General features: G+C 41.5%; 1 protein-coding gene across 1 annotated transcript in view; it reads left to right on the top strand.

Annotated features, from left to right (window-relative positions):
- Positions 1-17,286, top strand: part of LOC133650876 (ryanodine receptor 1-like) — a 62,728-nt gene that overhangs the window by 6,884 nt on the left and 38,558 nt on the right. Inside the window, exons 5-50 of the mRNA XM_062048606.1 lie at positions 33-107; positions 178-256; positions 434-546; positions 623-722; positions 803-899; positions 977-1,051; positions 1,135-1,291; positions 1,357-1,521; positions 1,600-1,721; positions 1,803-1,989; positions 3,377-3,512; positions 3,583-3,678; positions 3,762-3,880; positions 3,955-4,088; positions 4,147-4,388; positions 4,477-4,669; positions 4,754-4,970; positions 5,038-5,142; positions 5,449-5,552; positions 6,329-6,412; positions 6,492-6,651; positions 6,722-6,869; positions 6,953-7,158; positions 7,235-7,409; positions 8,499-8,707; positions 8,810-9,168; positions 9,252-9,381; positions 9,827-9,987; positions 10,055-10,217; positions 10,310-10,396; positions 10,470-10,696; positions 11,844-12,282; positions 12,349-12,915; positions 12,996-13,196; positions 14,354-14,465; positions 14,556-14,699; positions 14,784-15,057; positions 15,145-15,259; positions 15,346-15,478; positions 15,558-15,652; positions 15,727-15,862; positions 15,933-16,119; positions 16,195-16,306; positions 16,378-16,498; positions 16,748-16,917; positions 17,006-17,226. Of these exons, the coding sequence (XP_061904590.1) occupies positions 33-107; positions 178-256; positions 434-546; positions 623-722; positions 803-899; positions 977-1,051; positions 1,135-1,291; positions 1,357-1,521; positions 1,600-1,721; positions 1,803-1,989; positions 3,377-3,512; positions 3,583-3,678; positions 3,762-3,880; positions 3,955-4,088; positions 4,147-4,388; positions 4,477-4,669; positions 4,754-4,970; positions 5,038-5,142; positions 5,449-5,552; positions 6,329-6,412; positions 6,492-6,651; positions 6,722-6,869; positions 6,953-7,158; positions 7,235-7,409; positions 8,499-8,707; positions 8,810-9,168; positions 9,252-9,381; positions 9,827-9,987; positions 10,055-10,217; positions 10,310-10,396; positions 10,470-10,696; positions 11,844-12,282; positions 12,349-12,915; positions 12,996-13,196; positions 14,354-14,465; positions 14,556-14,699; positions 14,784-15,057; positions 15,145-15,259; positions 15,346-15,478; positions 15,558-15,652; positions 15,727-15,862; positions 15,933-16,119; positions 16,195-16,306; positions 16,378-16,498; positions 16,748-16,917; positions 17,006-17,226 (7,652 nt within the window). The remainder of the gene's footprint in view (positions 1-32; positions 108-177; positions 257-433; positions 547-622; positions 723-802; positions 900-976; positions 1,052-1,134; positions 1,292-1,356; positions 1,522-1,599; positions 1,722-1,802; positions 1,990-3,376; positions 3,513-3,582; positions 3,679-3,761; positions 3,881-3,954; positions 4,089-4,146; positions 4,389-4,476; positions 4,670-4,753; positions 4,971-5,037; positions 5,143-5,448; positions 5,553-6,328; positions 6,413-6,491; positions 6,652-6,721; positions 6,870-6,952; positions 7,159-7,234; positions 7,410-8,498; positions 8,708-8,809; positions 9,169-9,251; positions 9,382-9,826; positions 9,988-10,054; positions 10,218-10,309; positions 10,397-10,469; positions 10,697-11,843; positions 12,283-12,348; positions 12,916-12,995; positions 13,197-14,353; positions 14,466-14,555; positions 14,700-14,783; positions 15,058-15,144; positions 15,260-15,345; positions 15,479-15,557; positions 15,653-15,726; positions 15,863-15,932; positions 16,120-16,194; positions 16,307-16,377; positions 16,499-16,747; positions 16,918-17,005; positions 17,227-17,286) is intronic.

Genomic DNA, 17,286 nt, shown 5'->3' with positions numbered 1-17,286 from the left:
AATTTAACCACCTTACTACCTGCTTGTGTCAGTCTTCACAAGGTGGGGGCCATCGCACTCTACTGTACGGACATGCCATCCTCTTGAAGCACACTCATTCGAGCATGGTGAGTGCACTATAATTCAATATGTTTGTCCGTAACCCTTCCCTTTTTCCCTCATTCTTTTTTGTCACAGTACTTAAGCTGTTTGACGACATCACGTTCGCTCACAGACAAGCTGGCGTTTGACGTGGGCTTGCAGGAAGAGTCCACAGGTGCCTATAAACTTCTGCACTCGCCATACAGCATACAGGGCATTCCCAAGTTGTAGGCATCATAACTAATAAACCTGAGCCAGCCCTAAATCTGTTTTTAGATGGCATTTACCATAGCACTTGTGTAGTAATATTGTAGGATAGCTAGAAACATGTCCGAACGTTTGTGCGTTGCAGGGGAAGCCTGCTGGTGGACCATCCATCCAGCCTCCAAGCAAAGATCTGAAGGCGAGAAAGTCAGAGTGGGAGACGACCTGATTCTTGTCAGTGTTTCATCAGAGCGATATTTGGTAAATACAAACTGCATGAAAATGCTCTGTTATACATTTGTTAACTAAGTATTTCTAACTCATAATTTATTTTTAGCATCTGTCCTATGCCAGCGGTGACTTAATGGTGGATGCTTCCTTCATGCAAACATTGTGGACAATGACTCCGGTTATGTCTGGTTGTGAGCTAGCTGAAGGTTGAATTTTCTTCTTCGTGTTATTTGTATCCATAAACCTCCTTGCTTTCCGTTAGCAGTGTGAATCTCATCCTCTGTAGGTTTTCTGACTGGAGGGTATGTGCTCAGGCTATTCCATGGTCACATGGATGAGTGTTTGGCAATCCCAGCAGCTGATCAAGGAGACGACCAGCGCAGGTGAGCAACGCTTCTCAATTCCTCTTTCTAATTGGACAAAAAATGTCTGAAATATTTTTTTTCTGTCTTTAACCAAGAGTTGCTCATTATGAAGGAGGAGCTGTTTGCAGCCATGCTCGGTCCTTGTGGAGATTGGAACCCCTGCGCATTGCGTGAGTCGCCTAAAAAAAAGTAAAATCCAACTTTGAGTGACTTGACACTGTGTCTTTTAATTTTTTACTTTATGGATCTTTAGTTGGAGTGGTGGTCACATTAAATGGGGCCAGTCTTTTAGAATTCGTCACATAACAACCGGAAGGTACCTTTTGCTAGATGAAGAAAAAGGGCTGCTGTTGGTCGACCCTGAGAAGGCCAATTCTAAAATGGCAGCCTTCTGCTTCAGAATTTCAAAGGTGAGTGACAGACAAGTGGAGACAAAACAGCAGCTTTAAGAAAACAGTCTTTATGTGAACTATAGGAAAAAATTGAAGTCACTCAGAAGCGTGACGTGGAAGGCATGGGCATTCCAGAGATCAAGTATGGAGAGTCCATGTGCTTTGTGCAACATGCCTCATCTGGTCTCTGGCTCACATATGCAGCTGTAGATGCCAAATCCGCCCGTTTAGGTCCTCTGAAGAGAAAGGTAATCCCGATTAAAATGGCTGGTTTTATACACGACAAAAACTATATTCCTTGTGCGTCACCATTGTTCAACCCATAGGCCATCCTCCATAAAGAAGGTCACATGGATGATGCACTCACAGTTGCACGCTCTCAGACTGAAGAGTCTCAAGCTGCAAGGATGATTTACAGCACAAACGGCCTCTTCAACCAGTTCATCAAGTACCCTAGACCATTTCACACACAATCTTTGTAGCGGTCCATTAGTTTTGTATACTAAGTATGTTATCCATGTGTCACCAGAGGTCTTGATGCCCTCAGTGGGAAAAACAAATCTGCAAATCCACCTAATCTGCCGATGGACACTGTGGTGCTGTCACTTCAAGACCTGATATTTTACTTCCGGCCCCCTGAGGAGGAGCTGGAGCACGAGGACAAGCAGTTCAAGCTCCGTTCGCTCAAAAACAGGCAGAACCTTTTTCAAGAGGAGGTTTGTCTACATTATTATTGTTCTTCGTTTTAAAAAATTATTTTCTCGAAGGAAGGGGTTTCAAACTCAATTAATCTCGGGGCCGCTGGAGCTAGGGTGAGGGTGAGGCTGGGCCACACAAAATATATCCTTCAGAATCTCGTTTTAACCATGTTACTTTTTTAACTAGCACCAATATGATTCAGTTTAAGAGACAGTTCAAACTACAAGTGTTCACAAAGTACACATAACAAGAATTATGATGAACATCTTGAACCCTTTTTTTCCCTTTTTTTTATTGAGACAAAGATTATTTATGTATTTAATATTTGTATGCTTACCATGGTATATTATTTATTTATTATTTATTTGTTTACTGTTCTGTTACAGAGAACAAGGAAATTGGATAAAATTGATATGGTATGAAAAGGGGTAGGATTAAATAAGCTCTGCTTCTTCCTACTCCTTTTCGGACGTGCTGTAATGAAACAACTGGAATTGTGTGATGCATTACATTGTATCGTATGCATGTTCGAAATAAACTGAAACTGAAACTAAAAACTGAAAAACTACGTCTAACAGAAGCAATAGTAACCTGTAGGGGACCTTAAGTCTTTATAAATGTGAAATGGGATGTAAAAAAATATTACATTTTGACACTGTTGAGTTCCCCAGGACATGGTAAAAGACACTTTTTACATCAGTCGATTTTAAAGTATTGTGATTTTTTTTTTCAGTTTAGTATAATTGCCATCCACACACTTTGGGCGGCTGATAGTTATATAAATTATGGCAATCAAGAATCTCACTATAAAGAACAGAAACTACAGTTTGTACAATAACATTGCAGATGGAAAAATTATCGCACAACAAACACACACTGGGCAACACAAAGACCAACATCTGGTCAGAGTCAGATTTAACGAGAAAAAACTGGCAGCTCAGTTGCCAGAGTTTTTTCCATAAAATGTATGATGGTTTTTACACCGAATTACTGTAACTTGAAAAACAATACCATGGTTAATTTTACAGTAAAGTTATTTTTACTTTAACATTTAATGTTGTTTTTTTTACATTGCATTACTGTAAATAGAAAAACCATATTACTTTTATTTTTCCAGTAAAATTCTGGCAAAAGAATCTGACAGTTAAAATCTGACTTTTTTACAGTGTAGCTTACTCTTTGTGTTGCCCAATGTGTGTTTGTTGTGTTATATTTTTTTTGTCTGCACTGTTATTGTATTTATCATATTTTATAAAAGGATTCATGACTGCCATATTATATTTAACTATTATCCGCCCTGGGTGTGCGGGCCGCAATTAATTAAACTACAAAATATGGGCCTGCGGACTGTAAATGTGCCACAAGATTGTCACCACTGCTCTGAGCCTTTGATGTTCTTGACAGGGGATGATAACCCTTGTTTTGGACTGTGTTGATCGTCTGAATGTCTACAACACAGCCGCACACTTCTCTGAATACGCTGGGGAAGAAGCTGCGGAGTCGTGGAAGGAGATAGTTAATTTACTCTACGAGTTGCTAGGTAGGACTGTCCTATCCTCAGATATATCACTTCGGCTTTATGTCATTTTCACTGCTGTCTCTATCTAAAGCTTCTCTGATCAGAGGCAATCGATCAAACTGTGCGCTGTTCTGTGATAACCTTGACTGGCTGGTCAGTAAATTGGATCGTTTGGAGGCATCGTCAGGTATTTCAGAAGCTCTGCTTTTTCTTAAGATTCAGTTTATTAGCTGCAAGTAGTACTTTGCATTGTCATGCTTTTAATCATAGGAATACTGGAGGTGTTGTACTGTGTTCTGATCGAGAGTCCAGAGGTTCTGAATATCATCCAGGAGAATCACATCAAATCCATAATTTCTTTACTGGATAAGCACGGACGCAATCACAAGGTCTGTAGCAACGTCATATTCCACAGTGCAAGGCAGCACCCACCAGAACATTCCTCATACATTCTTTTGTCTAGGTTCTGGATGTGCTCTGCTCTCTGTGTGTGTGCAACGGTGTGGCCGTGAGGTCAAACCAGAACCTGATTACAGAGAATCTACTTCCTGGTCGTGACCTCCTGCTGCAAACCAACATTATCAATTATGTCACCAGGTCAGTCTTTTACTGCATGTAAAGATGAAAATGTTGTCTAAAGACCTTCTTTTTCCAGTATGAGACCCAACATTTTCCTTGGGACCTGCGAAGGATCCACTCAGTATAAAAAGTGGTATTTTGAGGTGATGGTGGATCATATTGAGCCGTTCCTCACTGCTCAGCCATATCACCTGCGTGTGGGCTGGGCGCTGACTGAGGGATACAGTCCATACCCTGGTGGAGGCGAAGGCTGGGGGGCCAATGGTGTTGGGGATGATCTCTATTCCTACGGTTTTGATGGGCTTCACCTCTGGTCAGGTAAATTAAACATTAGTCTTGTATCCACACACAATACATGGACGTCTTTTCTGTGAAGCTAAAACGGTAAGTCTGTTTCTGTTGTCAGGACGTGTTCCTCGTCATGTTGCCACGCCCAATCAGCACCTTTTGGCAGCAGAGGACGTGATTAGCTGCTGTTTGGACCTGAATGTGCCCAGCATTTCCTTCCGTATCAACGGTTATCCTGTCCAGGGCATGTTTGAGAACTTCAACCTGGATGGCCTCTTCTTTCCTGTCGTCAGCTTCTCTGCAGGCGTGAAGTAACTAAAGGAGAATATTATAAGATAAGTAGATTGTTCTTAACATGTGCGACTGAGTAAACAATCCTCCTCCCTAACTGCAAGGATGCGATTTCTTCTTGGAGGCCGTCATGGGGATTTCAAGTTCCTACCACCTCCAGGTTATGGTCCGTGCTACGAGGCTGTGTTGCCTAGGGATCGTTTGCGGATCGAGCCCATTAAGGAGTATAAGCATGACTTTGATGGTGTCCGTAACCTGTTGGGTCCAACACAGTCCCTCTCACACACTGCCTTCACTCCCTGCCCGGTGGACACTATACAAGTAAAAGGTCATCTTTAGGGCTCTGAATTCTTCTGAAAATGATACAAGGTTTTTTTCCCCCTTCCAGATCGTGCTTCCTCCCCATTTGGAGCGTATCCGAGAGAAGCTAGCAGAGAATAGCCACGAGTTATGGGCTGTGACTCGCATTGAGCAAGGGTGGACCTATGGACCTGTGAGTGTCTTTCCTTCAAATCACCTAAAATTAGGGACACACAATATTATTGGTGGCTAATAACTATCGACCAATAATGGCAATTATGACATCACATCAATAATTCCGATAAAGAAAAATTGTGTAAATATATAAATACATAAATAACGGTTATGGTTATCATTAATCGGTTGTAAACGTCTGTAAATGAATGGTTATCTGTTTCGGTTCAAATTCCCATTATCGTGCATCCCTACCTAAAATACTTTGTTACACAATAAAATACTCCCTAAAATGTATATTTTGTCTTTAAATGGATAAATCAAGTTTCGGGATGACAACAAGAAGCTGCACCCTTGCCTGGTTGACTTCCAGAGTCTGCCTGAACCAGAGAAAAACTACAATTTAGCAATGTCAGGAGAGACTCTCAAGTAAGTCAAGGTCTTACAAAACACTTGGAAAATTCAGGGCATTCAATCGATCGCAACTGGACTGTTTGGTTTGTCTTAGAAGACGTTTCGCCGCTCATCCGAAGTCGGCTTCATCGGTTTGTGCTCATAGACTTAGATTGGTCAGATCTACTCGGATGAGCGGCGAAATATCTTCTAAGACAAACCAAACAGTCCAGTTGCGATCGATTGAATGCCCTCAGATGACAATGACCTGGATGAATGAGAACATTTATAGACTCTTGGAAAATGATGAGTTTTTAAAAGGAACCTATGATGATTTTAATCTACATTTAAAACTCTTCCTTGTGGTCTAGATAATATGTAAACGATATGTTTTGGTGTAAATTTATTTCTAAATTTTGCTCCACATTCACATTTATAACCCGTTTTTGTAGTCTGTCTGCAAGATGTGCGTTGGTGGAGACTTTGTCGTAATCCTACAAGATTGTTTTGTTTATTCACTATTTTACTGTGTTTTTATCATTTCCTGTCCTGGTGCTCCTATTGGGGGTCTACTTCTTGTTTGATTCCTTGTCTTGTTGCACCTTCACTTTCTGCTCTGTTATTATATGATACTTTGGCTTTGTTTAACATGAATATCTAACAATGTAACAACATGTATAAGTCAGAAAAGAGCAAAATCATCATAGGTCCTCTTTAAAGTATCCATGTTTGAGTGGATTTTACTTTAACTGAAAAAAACGAAAATCACTTTTACCTATTTGCGTGCTTAACTTATAGTTATAATTTTAAAGGACTTTGCTGGCACTGGGCTGCCATGTAGGAATGGGAGATGAGAAAGCAGAGGAGAATCTGAAAAGAACAAAGCTTCCCAAAACGCAAGTTACCTCTCTATATTTTAAAGTAATTAATTCTAATGTTCCTTTAAAAGCTCTCTAACAACATTGGTCCTTATAGTTACATGCAGAGTAGCGGCTATAAGCCTGCTCCACTGGACCTCAACCATGTGAAGCTGACTCCTAATCAGAACACTCTTGTGGAGAGACTGGCGGAAAATGGGCACAATGTGTGGGCCAGAGATCGAGTGCGCCAGGGCTGGACATACAGTATTGTGCAGGTACATTTCTGCACTAAAAATGAAAATAAATTGCAGTTGGCTTAACTGTATAATACATTTTCCTGAATAGGATATTATGAACAAGCGCAATCCTCGTCTTGTTCCTTACAACCTACTGGATGAAAAGACCAAAAAGACTAACAGGGATACAGTTTGTGCAGCGGTTCGCACCCTCATCGGCTATGGTTACAACATTGAGCCACCTGACCAGGAAAGCAGTACGTTTGTACACTCAGTCTATTGAAGGACAGCATTAATATATTATTTAATTTTTACCTCTGCTCTATTTGTATTCATGCAGTTGGGCCTGGCACAGGCAGCGCTCGTGGAGATAAGATCAGAGTGTTCAGAGCCGAGAAGTCGTATGCTGTCACACAAGGGAAGTGGTACTTTGAATTTGAGGCTGTGACCGTTGGAGAAATGAGGGTGGGCTGGGCCCGACCCAGCGTCCGAGCTGACACTGAACTTGGTGCAGATGAGTGGGCCTACGTCTTCAACGGTTTTAAGGTGTGACTGAGGCAGAGTTGTAATTTTTGTGAAACATGGGTGCGTGTAAACCCACGTAAATCATTTTTATTTCCAGGCCCAAAGATGGCATGTGGGAAATGAGTCGTTTGGTCGTCAGTGGCAATCTGGTGATGTAGTGGGTTGTATGATTGACCTGACAGAGATGAACATCATGTTCACACTCAATGGAGAGATGTTGATCAGTGACTCAGGCTCTGAGATGGCCTTTAAGGACGTTGAAATAGGAGAGGGTAAGTCGAATAAAAAGTGATGACACAGACATGTATATTTGGACAAAGGTATTGGGACACATGACCATTTTACCACAACAGTAGTGAAAATAGAAGAAGTGTTTGACTATGTTTGACTCATTTAGAGTGCTGCGCAATCCAAGAACATGATAAATAATATCTAACAATCAAACATAATTTATGTAGCAATTTTCAAGCACAAGCAAGTTGCAAAACAAAGTGCTGTACACCAGTAACAACAAAAAAACCCACACATGCACGCATGTACACACAGCCCTATTGACATTAACAAAACATGCCATGGCCCTGAGGATTGAGGAAAATTAATGTCCTAAAAAAAATTATGAACTAATAAATGAATACAAACATAAAATAGTGACAATAATAGAAGTAATAATAGCAATACATATAATAGGAAATAGGGCAGCACTGTGGCACTGTGGCACAGGGGTTGGTGCATGTGCCTCACAATACGAAGGTCCCGAGTAGTCCTGAGTTCAATCCCGGGCTCGGGATCTTTCTGTGTGGAGTTTGCATGTTCTCCCCGTGACTGCGTGGGTTCCCTCCGGGTACTCCGGCTTCCTCCCACCTCCAAAGACATGCACCTTGGGATAGGTTGAATGGCAACACTAAAATTGGCCCTAGTGTGTGAATGTGAGTGTGAATGTTGTCTGTCTATCTGTGTTGGCCCTGCGATGAGTTGGCGACTTGTCCAGGGTGTACGCCGCCTTCCGCCGAATGCAGCTGAGATAGGCTCCAGCACCCCCCGCTACCCCAAAAGGGACAAGCGGTAGAAAATGGATGGATAGATGGAAAATAGGAAATTACAGAATTAAATTAAAAACCTAAAAATAATTTACAATTATTATTAAAAAGCCTGTTTAAAAAAAACAACACATCTAAATACCAATAATAAATATAATTAATAAAAAAATCTATAAAAATATTCTGGGAGAATTTAATTAAACCCCTGATTGATTATTTTTTTAATTATTAAGATGCATCATAAGATTATTGTCCATATGGTGTCTGAACCCATTTGTAGTATGCAATTACTGTACACATAATATGCTTATGGAACATCCCCAGGCTTCATACCTGTATGCAGTCTAGGCTTGTCCCAGGTTGGCCGCATCAACTTGGGTCAGAACGTCAGCAGCCTACGCTACTTTACCATCTGTGGTCTCCAAGAGGGATTTGAACCCTTTGCCATCAACATGAAAAGAGACATCACAATGTGGTTCAGCAAGAGCCTTCCCCAGTACATCAATGTACCGACTGATCACCACCACATTGAGGTGTCGTGTTACATTTCAGTGTCTTCTCATAGTTTTCACACTCAATTTATTTTCTCGCCGTGTTTCAAACGGTCAGTATCTATTTCCTTGTGTACATGCTAGGTGTCTCGTGTTGATGGGACTGTAGAAACGGCCCCTTGCCTCAAGGTGACCCACAAGACATTTGGATCCCAGAACGCCAACACAGATATGCTGTTCTTCAGGCTCAGCATGCCAGTGGAGTTCCACGAGACTTTCAAAGTCCCCGCAGGGACCACCCTCCTCACTCGTGCCCTCACCATCCCTGAGGATGAGGTGGTGGAGGTGGATCCCGACTCTGACTTTGAAATACTAAAAAAGTCAGCCACCCGCAAAGAACAGGAAGAAGAGAAGAAAGAACCATCTGTGCCTAAGGAGATACCTGCCATCAAGAATGGAGAGAACGAGAAGGACGCCTCAACTGAAAAAAGCAAGAAAAAAGGGTTAGTGTGGGCTCATGTTCGGTTACTTGAGGACTCCGTCTTGTCCTATAGAGTAATTTTCATATTCTCATAATGTATTACAGATTCCTTTTCAAGGCCAAGAAGGCTGCATTAATAACTCCGCCACCTGTCGTTCCCACCATGCCCCGCTTAGTGGAAGATGTAGTGCCAGATGACAGGGATGATGTGGACATAATCCTCAACACCACTACGGTATTAGGTCATATTTAGAATCATGCACACTGGTACCTCGGTTTTTATTAGTAATCCGTTCCAAATGATTAGCTGAAGACCAATTTTTTTCCCATAAAAATATTGCAAATATATGATAAATAATTATAGTTTTACATGCATAAAACAAGGCAAAATACATATAAATGACGGATAAAATTGTTAAATTGACATTTAAAATCACCAGGGATGGGCACCGAAACCTGGTTCCATATTAGCACCGGTGACGGCGTAAGTAGTAGTACCCAGACCAATATAGTAAGTAGCCCCATACATGGCTTATTTTGCAGTAGTACTCATTAAAAACACAGAGACTTAGTCACTATTGTGTATTTGGTTATACTATAATCGAGGCATATGAAAGCCGAGGCACCGCTATCCTATATTACAAATCTAGGTATTTACATGAAAGTGCTTTCCTTCCCAGTACTACTATTCCGTGCGAGTGGTTGCGGGCCAGGAACCGAGTGGAGTGTGGGTGGGCTGGATCACACCCGACTATCACCAGTATGATCCACATTTTGATCTCAACAAAGTGAGGAATGTAACGGTCACTGTAGGAGATGATAAAGGCAACATCCATGACAGGTAAATGTAAAGTATAACACAACATCATTTCGGAATGACAAAACTTTGCTCACTTGCTCTGCCACAGTATAAAACGCAGTAACTGCTACATGGTATGTGGAGGCGAGTTCAGCAGCTCTCAGCAGACCCGAGTCAGCCAAGAAGACTTTGTGATTGGCTGCCTCATCGATTTGGACACAGGACTCATGACTTTTACTGCTAATGGAAAGGAGATCAACACATTCTACCAGGTTATTTATCCTTTTGCATACAGTACAGTATATGGCCCAAAGTTCTGTGTATAGTTATTGTTGTTTAATAATGCAACTTGAATGTCTTTTAGGTGGAGCCCAACACAAAACTGTTTCCAGCAGTCTTTGTCCTGCCTTCTAGTCAAAATATGATACAGTTTGAGCTTGGCAAACTTAAGGTCAGCTCCAGTCTAAGTCATAAAATCCTCATCATAACAAAGTTTCAACTGTTTTCAACTGTGTACTTGACAGAACATTATGCCAATCTCCACGGCCATGTTCAGGAGTGAGCGCAAGAACCCAGTACCCCAGTGCCCTCCCCGACTGGATGTCCAAATATTAACCCCTGTCATCTGGAGCCGCATGCCCAACAACTTCTTGGCTCCAGACACAGGACGCATTAGTGAGAGACTGGGATGGCTTGTTCAGTGCCAGGAGCCACTCACTATGATGGCCCTTCATATTCCAGAAGAGAACAGGTCAGTGTCAGCGCACTTCAAAACACCTGCACATCTATAGAAAGCCAATACAATAGCTGGATCAAACAGGGGACACCTTAGTGCAGAAAGTGTGACCTAACTTCTAGTTACCAAGTAGTTCCAATTTATGCACATAATGAATATATCCTCCTGACAACCAGCATCCTCTGCAGTGGACATTTATGTTTTGCATAATATTAACATGTTTTCCCAAAATGTTTAACTCTAACAAAAGAAGTAGACCAAAAACAAATGTCCACTGGAGAGAATACTGGATGCTAAATAGAAATGTTATACATTTTGCAGACCCACCAATCACACTTTAGTGTTTTTTTTTCAGGCAAACTTAGCGAGGGGTGTCCCAATTTGATTTTGATATCGCATAATCATTACAGGCGAAAATAATTTTTTTTGTCTTCTATCTAAAATCTCCAAAATAAGCGCTCTAATAAGGGCAGTCCTTAGGCACCATAACTTGTGCAAAGATTGAAAGTCAATTAACAGCTAAATGTCCTCCAATAAGTACACAAATTTGGTCTTTTCTTGTATTTTAGTGAAGTAATTTACAAAATATAAACACGGTAAGTTATAGGCTACTAGCATATAGCAGCTACATATCACCTAAGCACACAATAACACCCAAGCTAGACATACTGCACGTAATAAGTGTCCTTAATTGAACAACATTGCAGTCTAAAGCACAGCACTCGTCAGTATAAACAAGTATCAAATAAGCATAGCTGCATTTTACTTACAGATACGAATGCTCCAAGGCAGAAGCGTATTTAAAAAATATCCAGTAACAAACGTGTCCGCATGATCTCAATGTGTCATGACTTAACTTAATGAATTATTGTGGGCATTAGGTGTTGCCAAAAAAACAATTACCGCGCCACCTGAAATTAAAGAGAGCAAAAGTCCAATCCAGACAGTTATTAATAAAAAGGTTAATGTTTTTCTGTTTGAATAATTTCACACCCGTCAAGTCCACACTACAAAATCATAAAAGTACATATGATTTGTGCTGATATTGTATAGGATTAATATGGGTATCGGCAGATTCTCTAGGCTCCAATATTGGTATTATATTGGAAATAGAAAAAATGTAACATTACATGCCTGAACTTAACCTTGTTGTGTCTTCCAGATGCATTGACATTCTGGAGCTGTCCGAACGTATGGACCTGCTGAAGTTCCACTATCACACTCTGAGGTTGTACGGCTCAGTGTGCGCTCTGGGCAACAACCGCGTGGCTCACGCTCTGTGCAGCCACGTGGATGAATCCCAGCTCTTCTACGCCATAGAGAGCACCTACCTTCCTGGACCAATGAGGAGTGGCTTTTATGACCTGCTCATCAGCATGCACCTCGAGTCTGCGAAAAGGAACCGACTGGGGACCAATAAGGAATTCATAGTTCCAATGTCTGATGAAACACGTAGTATCACCTTGTACTCTAACAAGTCACACGCTTTACCTGGTGTTGGTCTCACCACATGCCTGCGTCCCAAACTCCATTTTTCCTCCACTGGATTTGTTGGAACAAATCCTGACATCTACACGCTTAGTCCAGTAGTTCCTTTACAGGTAAATTATAAAATGGAGACAGCAGGCTGGAACTATCACCTCACCCATAATTTTCTTCATTTGCAGATACTTAAGACCAAAGCGCTAAACATGCTCATAGAGGCTGTGCAAGACGGTGGCCAAGCCATGAGAGATCCTGTAGGAGGTAGTGTTGAGTTCCATTTTGTTCCAATCCTTAAGCTCATCAGTACCCTCCTCATCATGGGCGTGTTTGATGACGAAGATGTCACTCACATCCTGAAGATGATTGAGCCAACTGTCTTCAGTGGTAAAAAGCCGGAGGAGCTTGTTGAGGAGGTCAGCAAAGTTAAGGAAGAGAAGGAACCTAAAGTTTCCTTGAAAGGTCAAGTGAAGAAAGACGAAGAACATGAGGATTTGCTGGAAGAGGAGGAGGAGTTTGATGATGATGGCCTTGGGGAAGAAGAGGAGGAAGAGGAAGAAGAATTGGAGGATGCAGAACCCATAATGCGACATGAAGAAATGGTTGACGAGACAGAGACGATAAATGGAGAGAAAGGAGCAGACGAAACGGAGAAGGAGATTAAACCTGGCGAGATCAGTGGTGAGGCTAAAAAGGAACATTTAGAACAAGGACTGTTCCAGATGAAGCTACCTGAGTCTGTCAAATTACAGGTATGCTGTGTTTCTCTACAAAAATCCATGCAATAAAACAATTATATGGTATTACTTACTTACCAACTTTTCTTCTTCAGATGTGCACTCTGCTGCAGTATTTCTGTGACTGCGAGCTCCGCCACAGGGTAGAAGCTATCATTGCCTTTTCAGACCAACTAGTCAGCCGGATACAGTCCAACCAGAGGCAGAGGTACAATGAGCTGATGTTGGCTTTCACCATGAGTGCAGCCGAGACGGCACGCAAGACCCGTGAATTCCGATCACCACCACAAGAGCAGGTATATACAGTTTATATGTACACTCAGGGATGACATTTGGAATTGGGAGGATACAACTGGCTTGCGTACAGAGGGTGTGGTTTGAAGGAATTAGATGCATGTTTTAGACTAATATGAATGGGAAACAAATGATTCAATAATTATTTTTTTTCTAAGAAATAAGAAAATCAACAGAATAAAATAAATCAAGTTACTTTGTTGTTTCAAGATTGCATTATGATGTAGTTTAATGATGACCTTGTATGAACTGACTGGGAATCGAAACATGTCCGCTGGAACAAAAGGCTGAAAATCAAGCCATTGCGCTACTAGGAAATAGCCGATGCAAAGGCAAGTTGTGTTCATATTACCTTAGCGCAAGTCTTAGTCAACACCACAAATACCTTTGACTGGAGCACTAGGCTCCTCTTGTTGGAATTTTTGATTTGCCTTACTTGTTTTTGATTCATATTCCACGTGGAGGCCAACTCAATCTTATCTCGCATGTGATCGCCGATTGGTCAGCCTCTGTGTACTGTCAATCATTGTCACGTTGGCAAGGCAGTGCCAGAAAGCCAATCAATGAGACTTTGGACAAGTTTCAGCCTGAGCCATTTTCCACCTGAAGCTTGTGTTTGACTTGTCTTCATTCAATAACGTAACATTATTTTTTGACGAGTGCAGGGGACAGACATATAAAGCTAAATTAGGGCCAAACGTTTGAAACTGAAAAATCTAGTTTTTCAGGCTCTGATCTTTTCTTTTTAGATTCAAATCCTTTTTTTCTTCCAGATTTAGACTTCGGGCCGAATTTCACATGGGGGCGTGTCATCAACTGAGAGCACAAGGCATCATGACTTACACCTTAGAAAAAAGGTTTCTTTCAGGGAGTGTAGGAAATAAACAGAAGCTAAAATATCAAAATATATGAAAGTTAAAAATAAAAATAAACCATTCGTTTAAAAGAATTACCAGAGTGAATCATATTTTTTTCAGCCTAAAAAAAGTGTGCACTTATTTTTATTTTAAATACTCTTTGTGTATTTAAAAAAAAATGTTTACAACAAAACTAAAAAGTACAAAATGTAGCTCCATACGGACAAAACCCGTTTACATCTATGCATACACTAAATTGTTCAGGCCTTATTTTTAGAACTGAAATGTAACCTCTTTTGTAGGTCAACATGCTCATGAACTTCAAGAACTGTGCTGAAGAGGAGGACTGCCCAGTTCCAGAAGAGGTCCGCGAAGATCTGCAAGCATTTCACAATGCTCTGCTGGAACATTGTGGTCAGTTCTGTTAGAGGCAGTACACCCACGGACGTCAGCATTCAAAATTGTCACTTTAAAGATCTGGTACTAAAGTGTATTCTTATTTAGGTGTCCATATTGAGGAAGAGGAACAAGAGGAGGTGGTGGATTATTCTCTGCGAGGACGACTGTTCCGTTTACTGGAAAGGGTGAAAAAAATCCGCCAGAAAAAGGTTGTAGAGGAGCCTGAACCTCAGGAAGATAAAAAACCATGTGAGATTTGTATTATGCCAACTGTTTAAAACATATTATTCCAACAGTATTATTATTTTATGCTTTACATTCTTTTGTCCCCAGCCACCCTCCAGGAGCTGATTTCCCATACTATGATCCATTGGGCTCAGGAGTCTTTTATTCAGAACCCGGAGCTTGTTCGTATGATGTTCAGCCTCCTCCACAGGCAATATGACGGACTGGGGGAGCTCATACGTGCCCTCCCCAAGGCTTACACCATCAATGCAGTCTCCATCCATGACACAATGGACCTGCTGGAGTGCTTGGGTCAGATACGTTCCCTGCTTATAGTCCAGATGGGTCCGGAAGAAGAAAGGCTCATGATTCAAAGCATTGGGTGATCAAACAATTCTGATCCTTCATATATTTTTACTATGTCAAATCACTGAACTCATTAATTTTTTGCATGAACATTCACCTTTAGGAATATTATGAGCAACAAAGTTTTCTATCAGCACCCAAACTTGATGAGAGCTCTGGGCATGCATGAAACGGTCATGGAGGTCATGGTCAATGTACTAGGCGGGGGAGACTCAAAGGTACTTATATTTTTATGATCAAATGTATATCCTTTGCATGTCTGAATATACTCAAAACTACTTTTTATTTGCTTTTCTTTTCACAGGAGATCAGGTTTCCCCGTGTGGTGACAAACTGTTGTCGCTTTCTGTGCTATTTCTGTCGCATCAGTCGCCAGAATCAGCGCTCTATGTTCGATCATCTCAGCTATCTGCTGCAGAACAGTGGCATCGGCCTTGGTGATTGTATTTCCCATGATGATTTATTTGCCTTAAGACAGGATGTTTTTAAAACTGAATATTATGCAATGTTCTGCAGGAATGCGAGGCTCCACCCCCTTGGATGTAGCCGCAGCCTCATGTATCGACAACAATGAACTTGCGTTGGCTCTACAAGAACAAGATCTTGAAATGGTAAAAGGCACCCGATATTTACTAATATGTCAGACGTGGCCGTACAGTATTTGATTGAAGTGATGTCTTTCAAGGTGGTGAAGTATTTAGCTGGATGTGGACTTCAGAGCTGCCCAATGCTCCTCTCCAAAGGTTACCCTGATATCGGCTGGAATCCATGCGGAGGAGAGAAATACCTTGATTTTCTTCGTTTCGCTGTATTTGTCAATGGTCTGTTTTGTGTTTTACTCTATAATTTATTACTTTTGTACTTTTTTAAACACCAACTCATGTCCCCCAGGAGAGAGCGTAGAAGAGAATGCCAACGTAGTCGTGCGCCTCCTCATCCGAAGGCCAGAATGCTTTGGTCCAGCCCTCAGAGGGGAAGGTGGTAACGGTCTCTTGGCTGCCATTGAAGAGGCCATCAAAATATCAGAGGATCCTGCAAGGGATGGTCCCAGTGTTAAAAAAGACAGGCGCTTTCCCATGTAAGATTTCACTGGTTGTGTTGAAAGAAGCAACATTCAATAATCACTCGTTAAGCAGCAGTCTTTTATTTGTAGGTTTGGAGGGGAGGAGCAACATGAAGAGAACAGGGTGCACCTTGGAAATGCCATCATGTCTTTCTACTCGGCCCTTATTGACTTGCTGGGGCGTTGTGCCCCAGAGATGCATGTAAGTAACTTCTCAAACAGGTAAGACAAAAAGGAAACTTTACTGAGTGACCAAGATGGTGTCTCTTGCAGTTGATCCAGGCTGGAAAAGGTGAGGCCCTGAGGATCCGAGCAATCCTAAGATCTCTGGTCCCTCTTGAGGATTTGGTGGGGGTCATCAGCCTTCCTGTTCAGATTCCATCTTTTGGGAAAGGTAACAGTGATTGCTCTCTTCTACTTTTATCCAGCCTATTTTTGGATAGTCTGTGGCTGTGATGTGATGTATTAAATATCATTATACTCTACTGATACAGTTTAGTTAGGGTTTATATTTTTTTCTATGGCCTTTTGACCATGTGATTCCATCTTTTTATTTCTATATTAGATTCCATGACTTCATAAAAGCAGGTTTATCTGATTAATGGCTATATGTAATGTGGTATTTCTTTTATGTCTTACTTAGACAACAGCATCATAGAACCAAAGATGTCAGCCAGTTTTGTACCAGATCACAAGGCTCCAATGGTCCTGTTCCTCGACAGAGTTTATGGTATTGATAATCAGGATTTCCTCCTCCATGTGCTGGAGGTGGGATTCTTACCAGACATGAGGGCTGCTGCCTCTCTTGACACAGTGAGATTTAACATACAACAATGTCCTCCATAACTGTTTTTTTATACTTCCACAATATTTTTTAACTGTTGTGTTTGCGGTCCACTAGGCTGCCTTCAGCACCACAGAGATGGCCCTAGCTCTGAACCGTTACCTGTGCTCTGCTGTGCTGCCGCTCATCACCAAGTGTGCACCACTCTTTGCAGGCAGCGATCACCGAGCTATAATGATTGACTCCATGTTGCACACAATCTACCGACTGTCTCGTGGACGGGCCTTTACAAAGGCCCAAAGAGACATCATTGAGGAGTGCCTTATGGCTTTGTGCAAGTGAGAAAACTCAAGACAAATTTATGATGGCATTTCAAATTTTCTGTTTCTTAGTATGAT

This window comes from Entelurus aequoreus, linkage group LG05, assembly GCF_033978785.1.
Source record: "Entelurus aequoreus isolate RoL-2023_Sb linkage group LG05, RoL_Eaeq_v1.1, whole genome shotgun sequence".
Classification (NCBI taxonomy): Eukaryota; Metazoa; Chordata; class Actinopteri; order Syngnathiformes; family Syngnathidae; genus Entelurus; species Entelurus aequoreus.
This window is presented reverse-complemented; position numbering and strand designations above follow the sequence as displayed.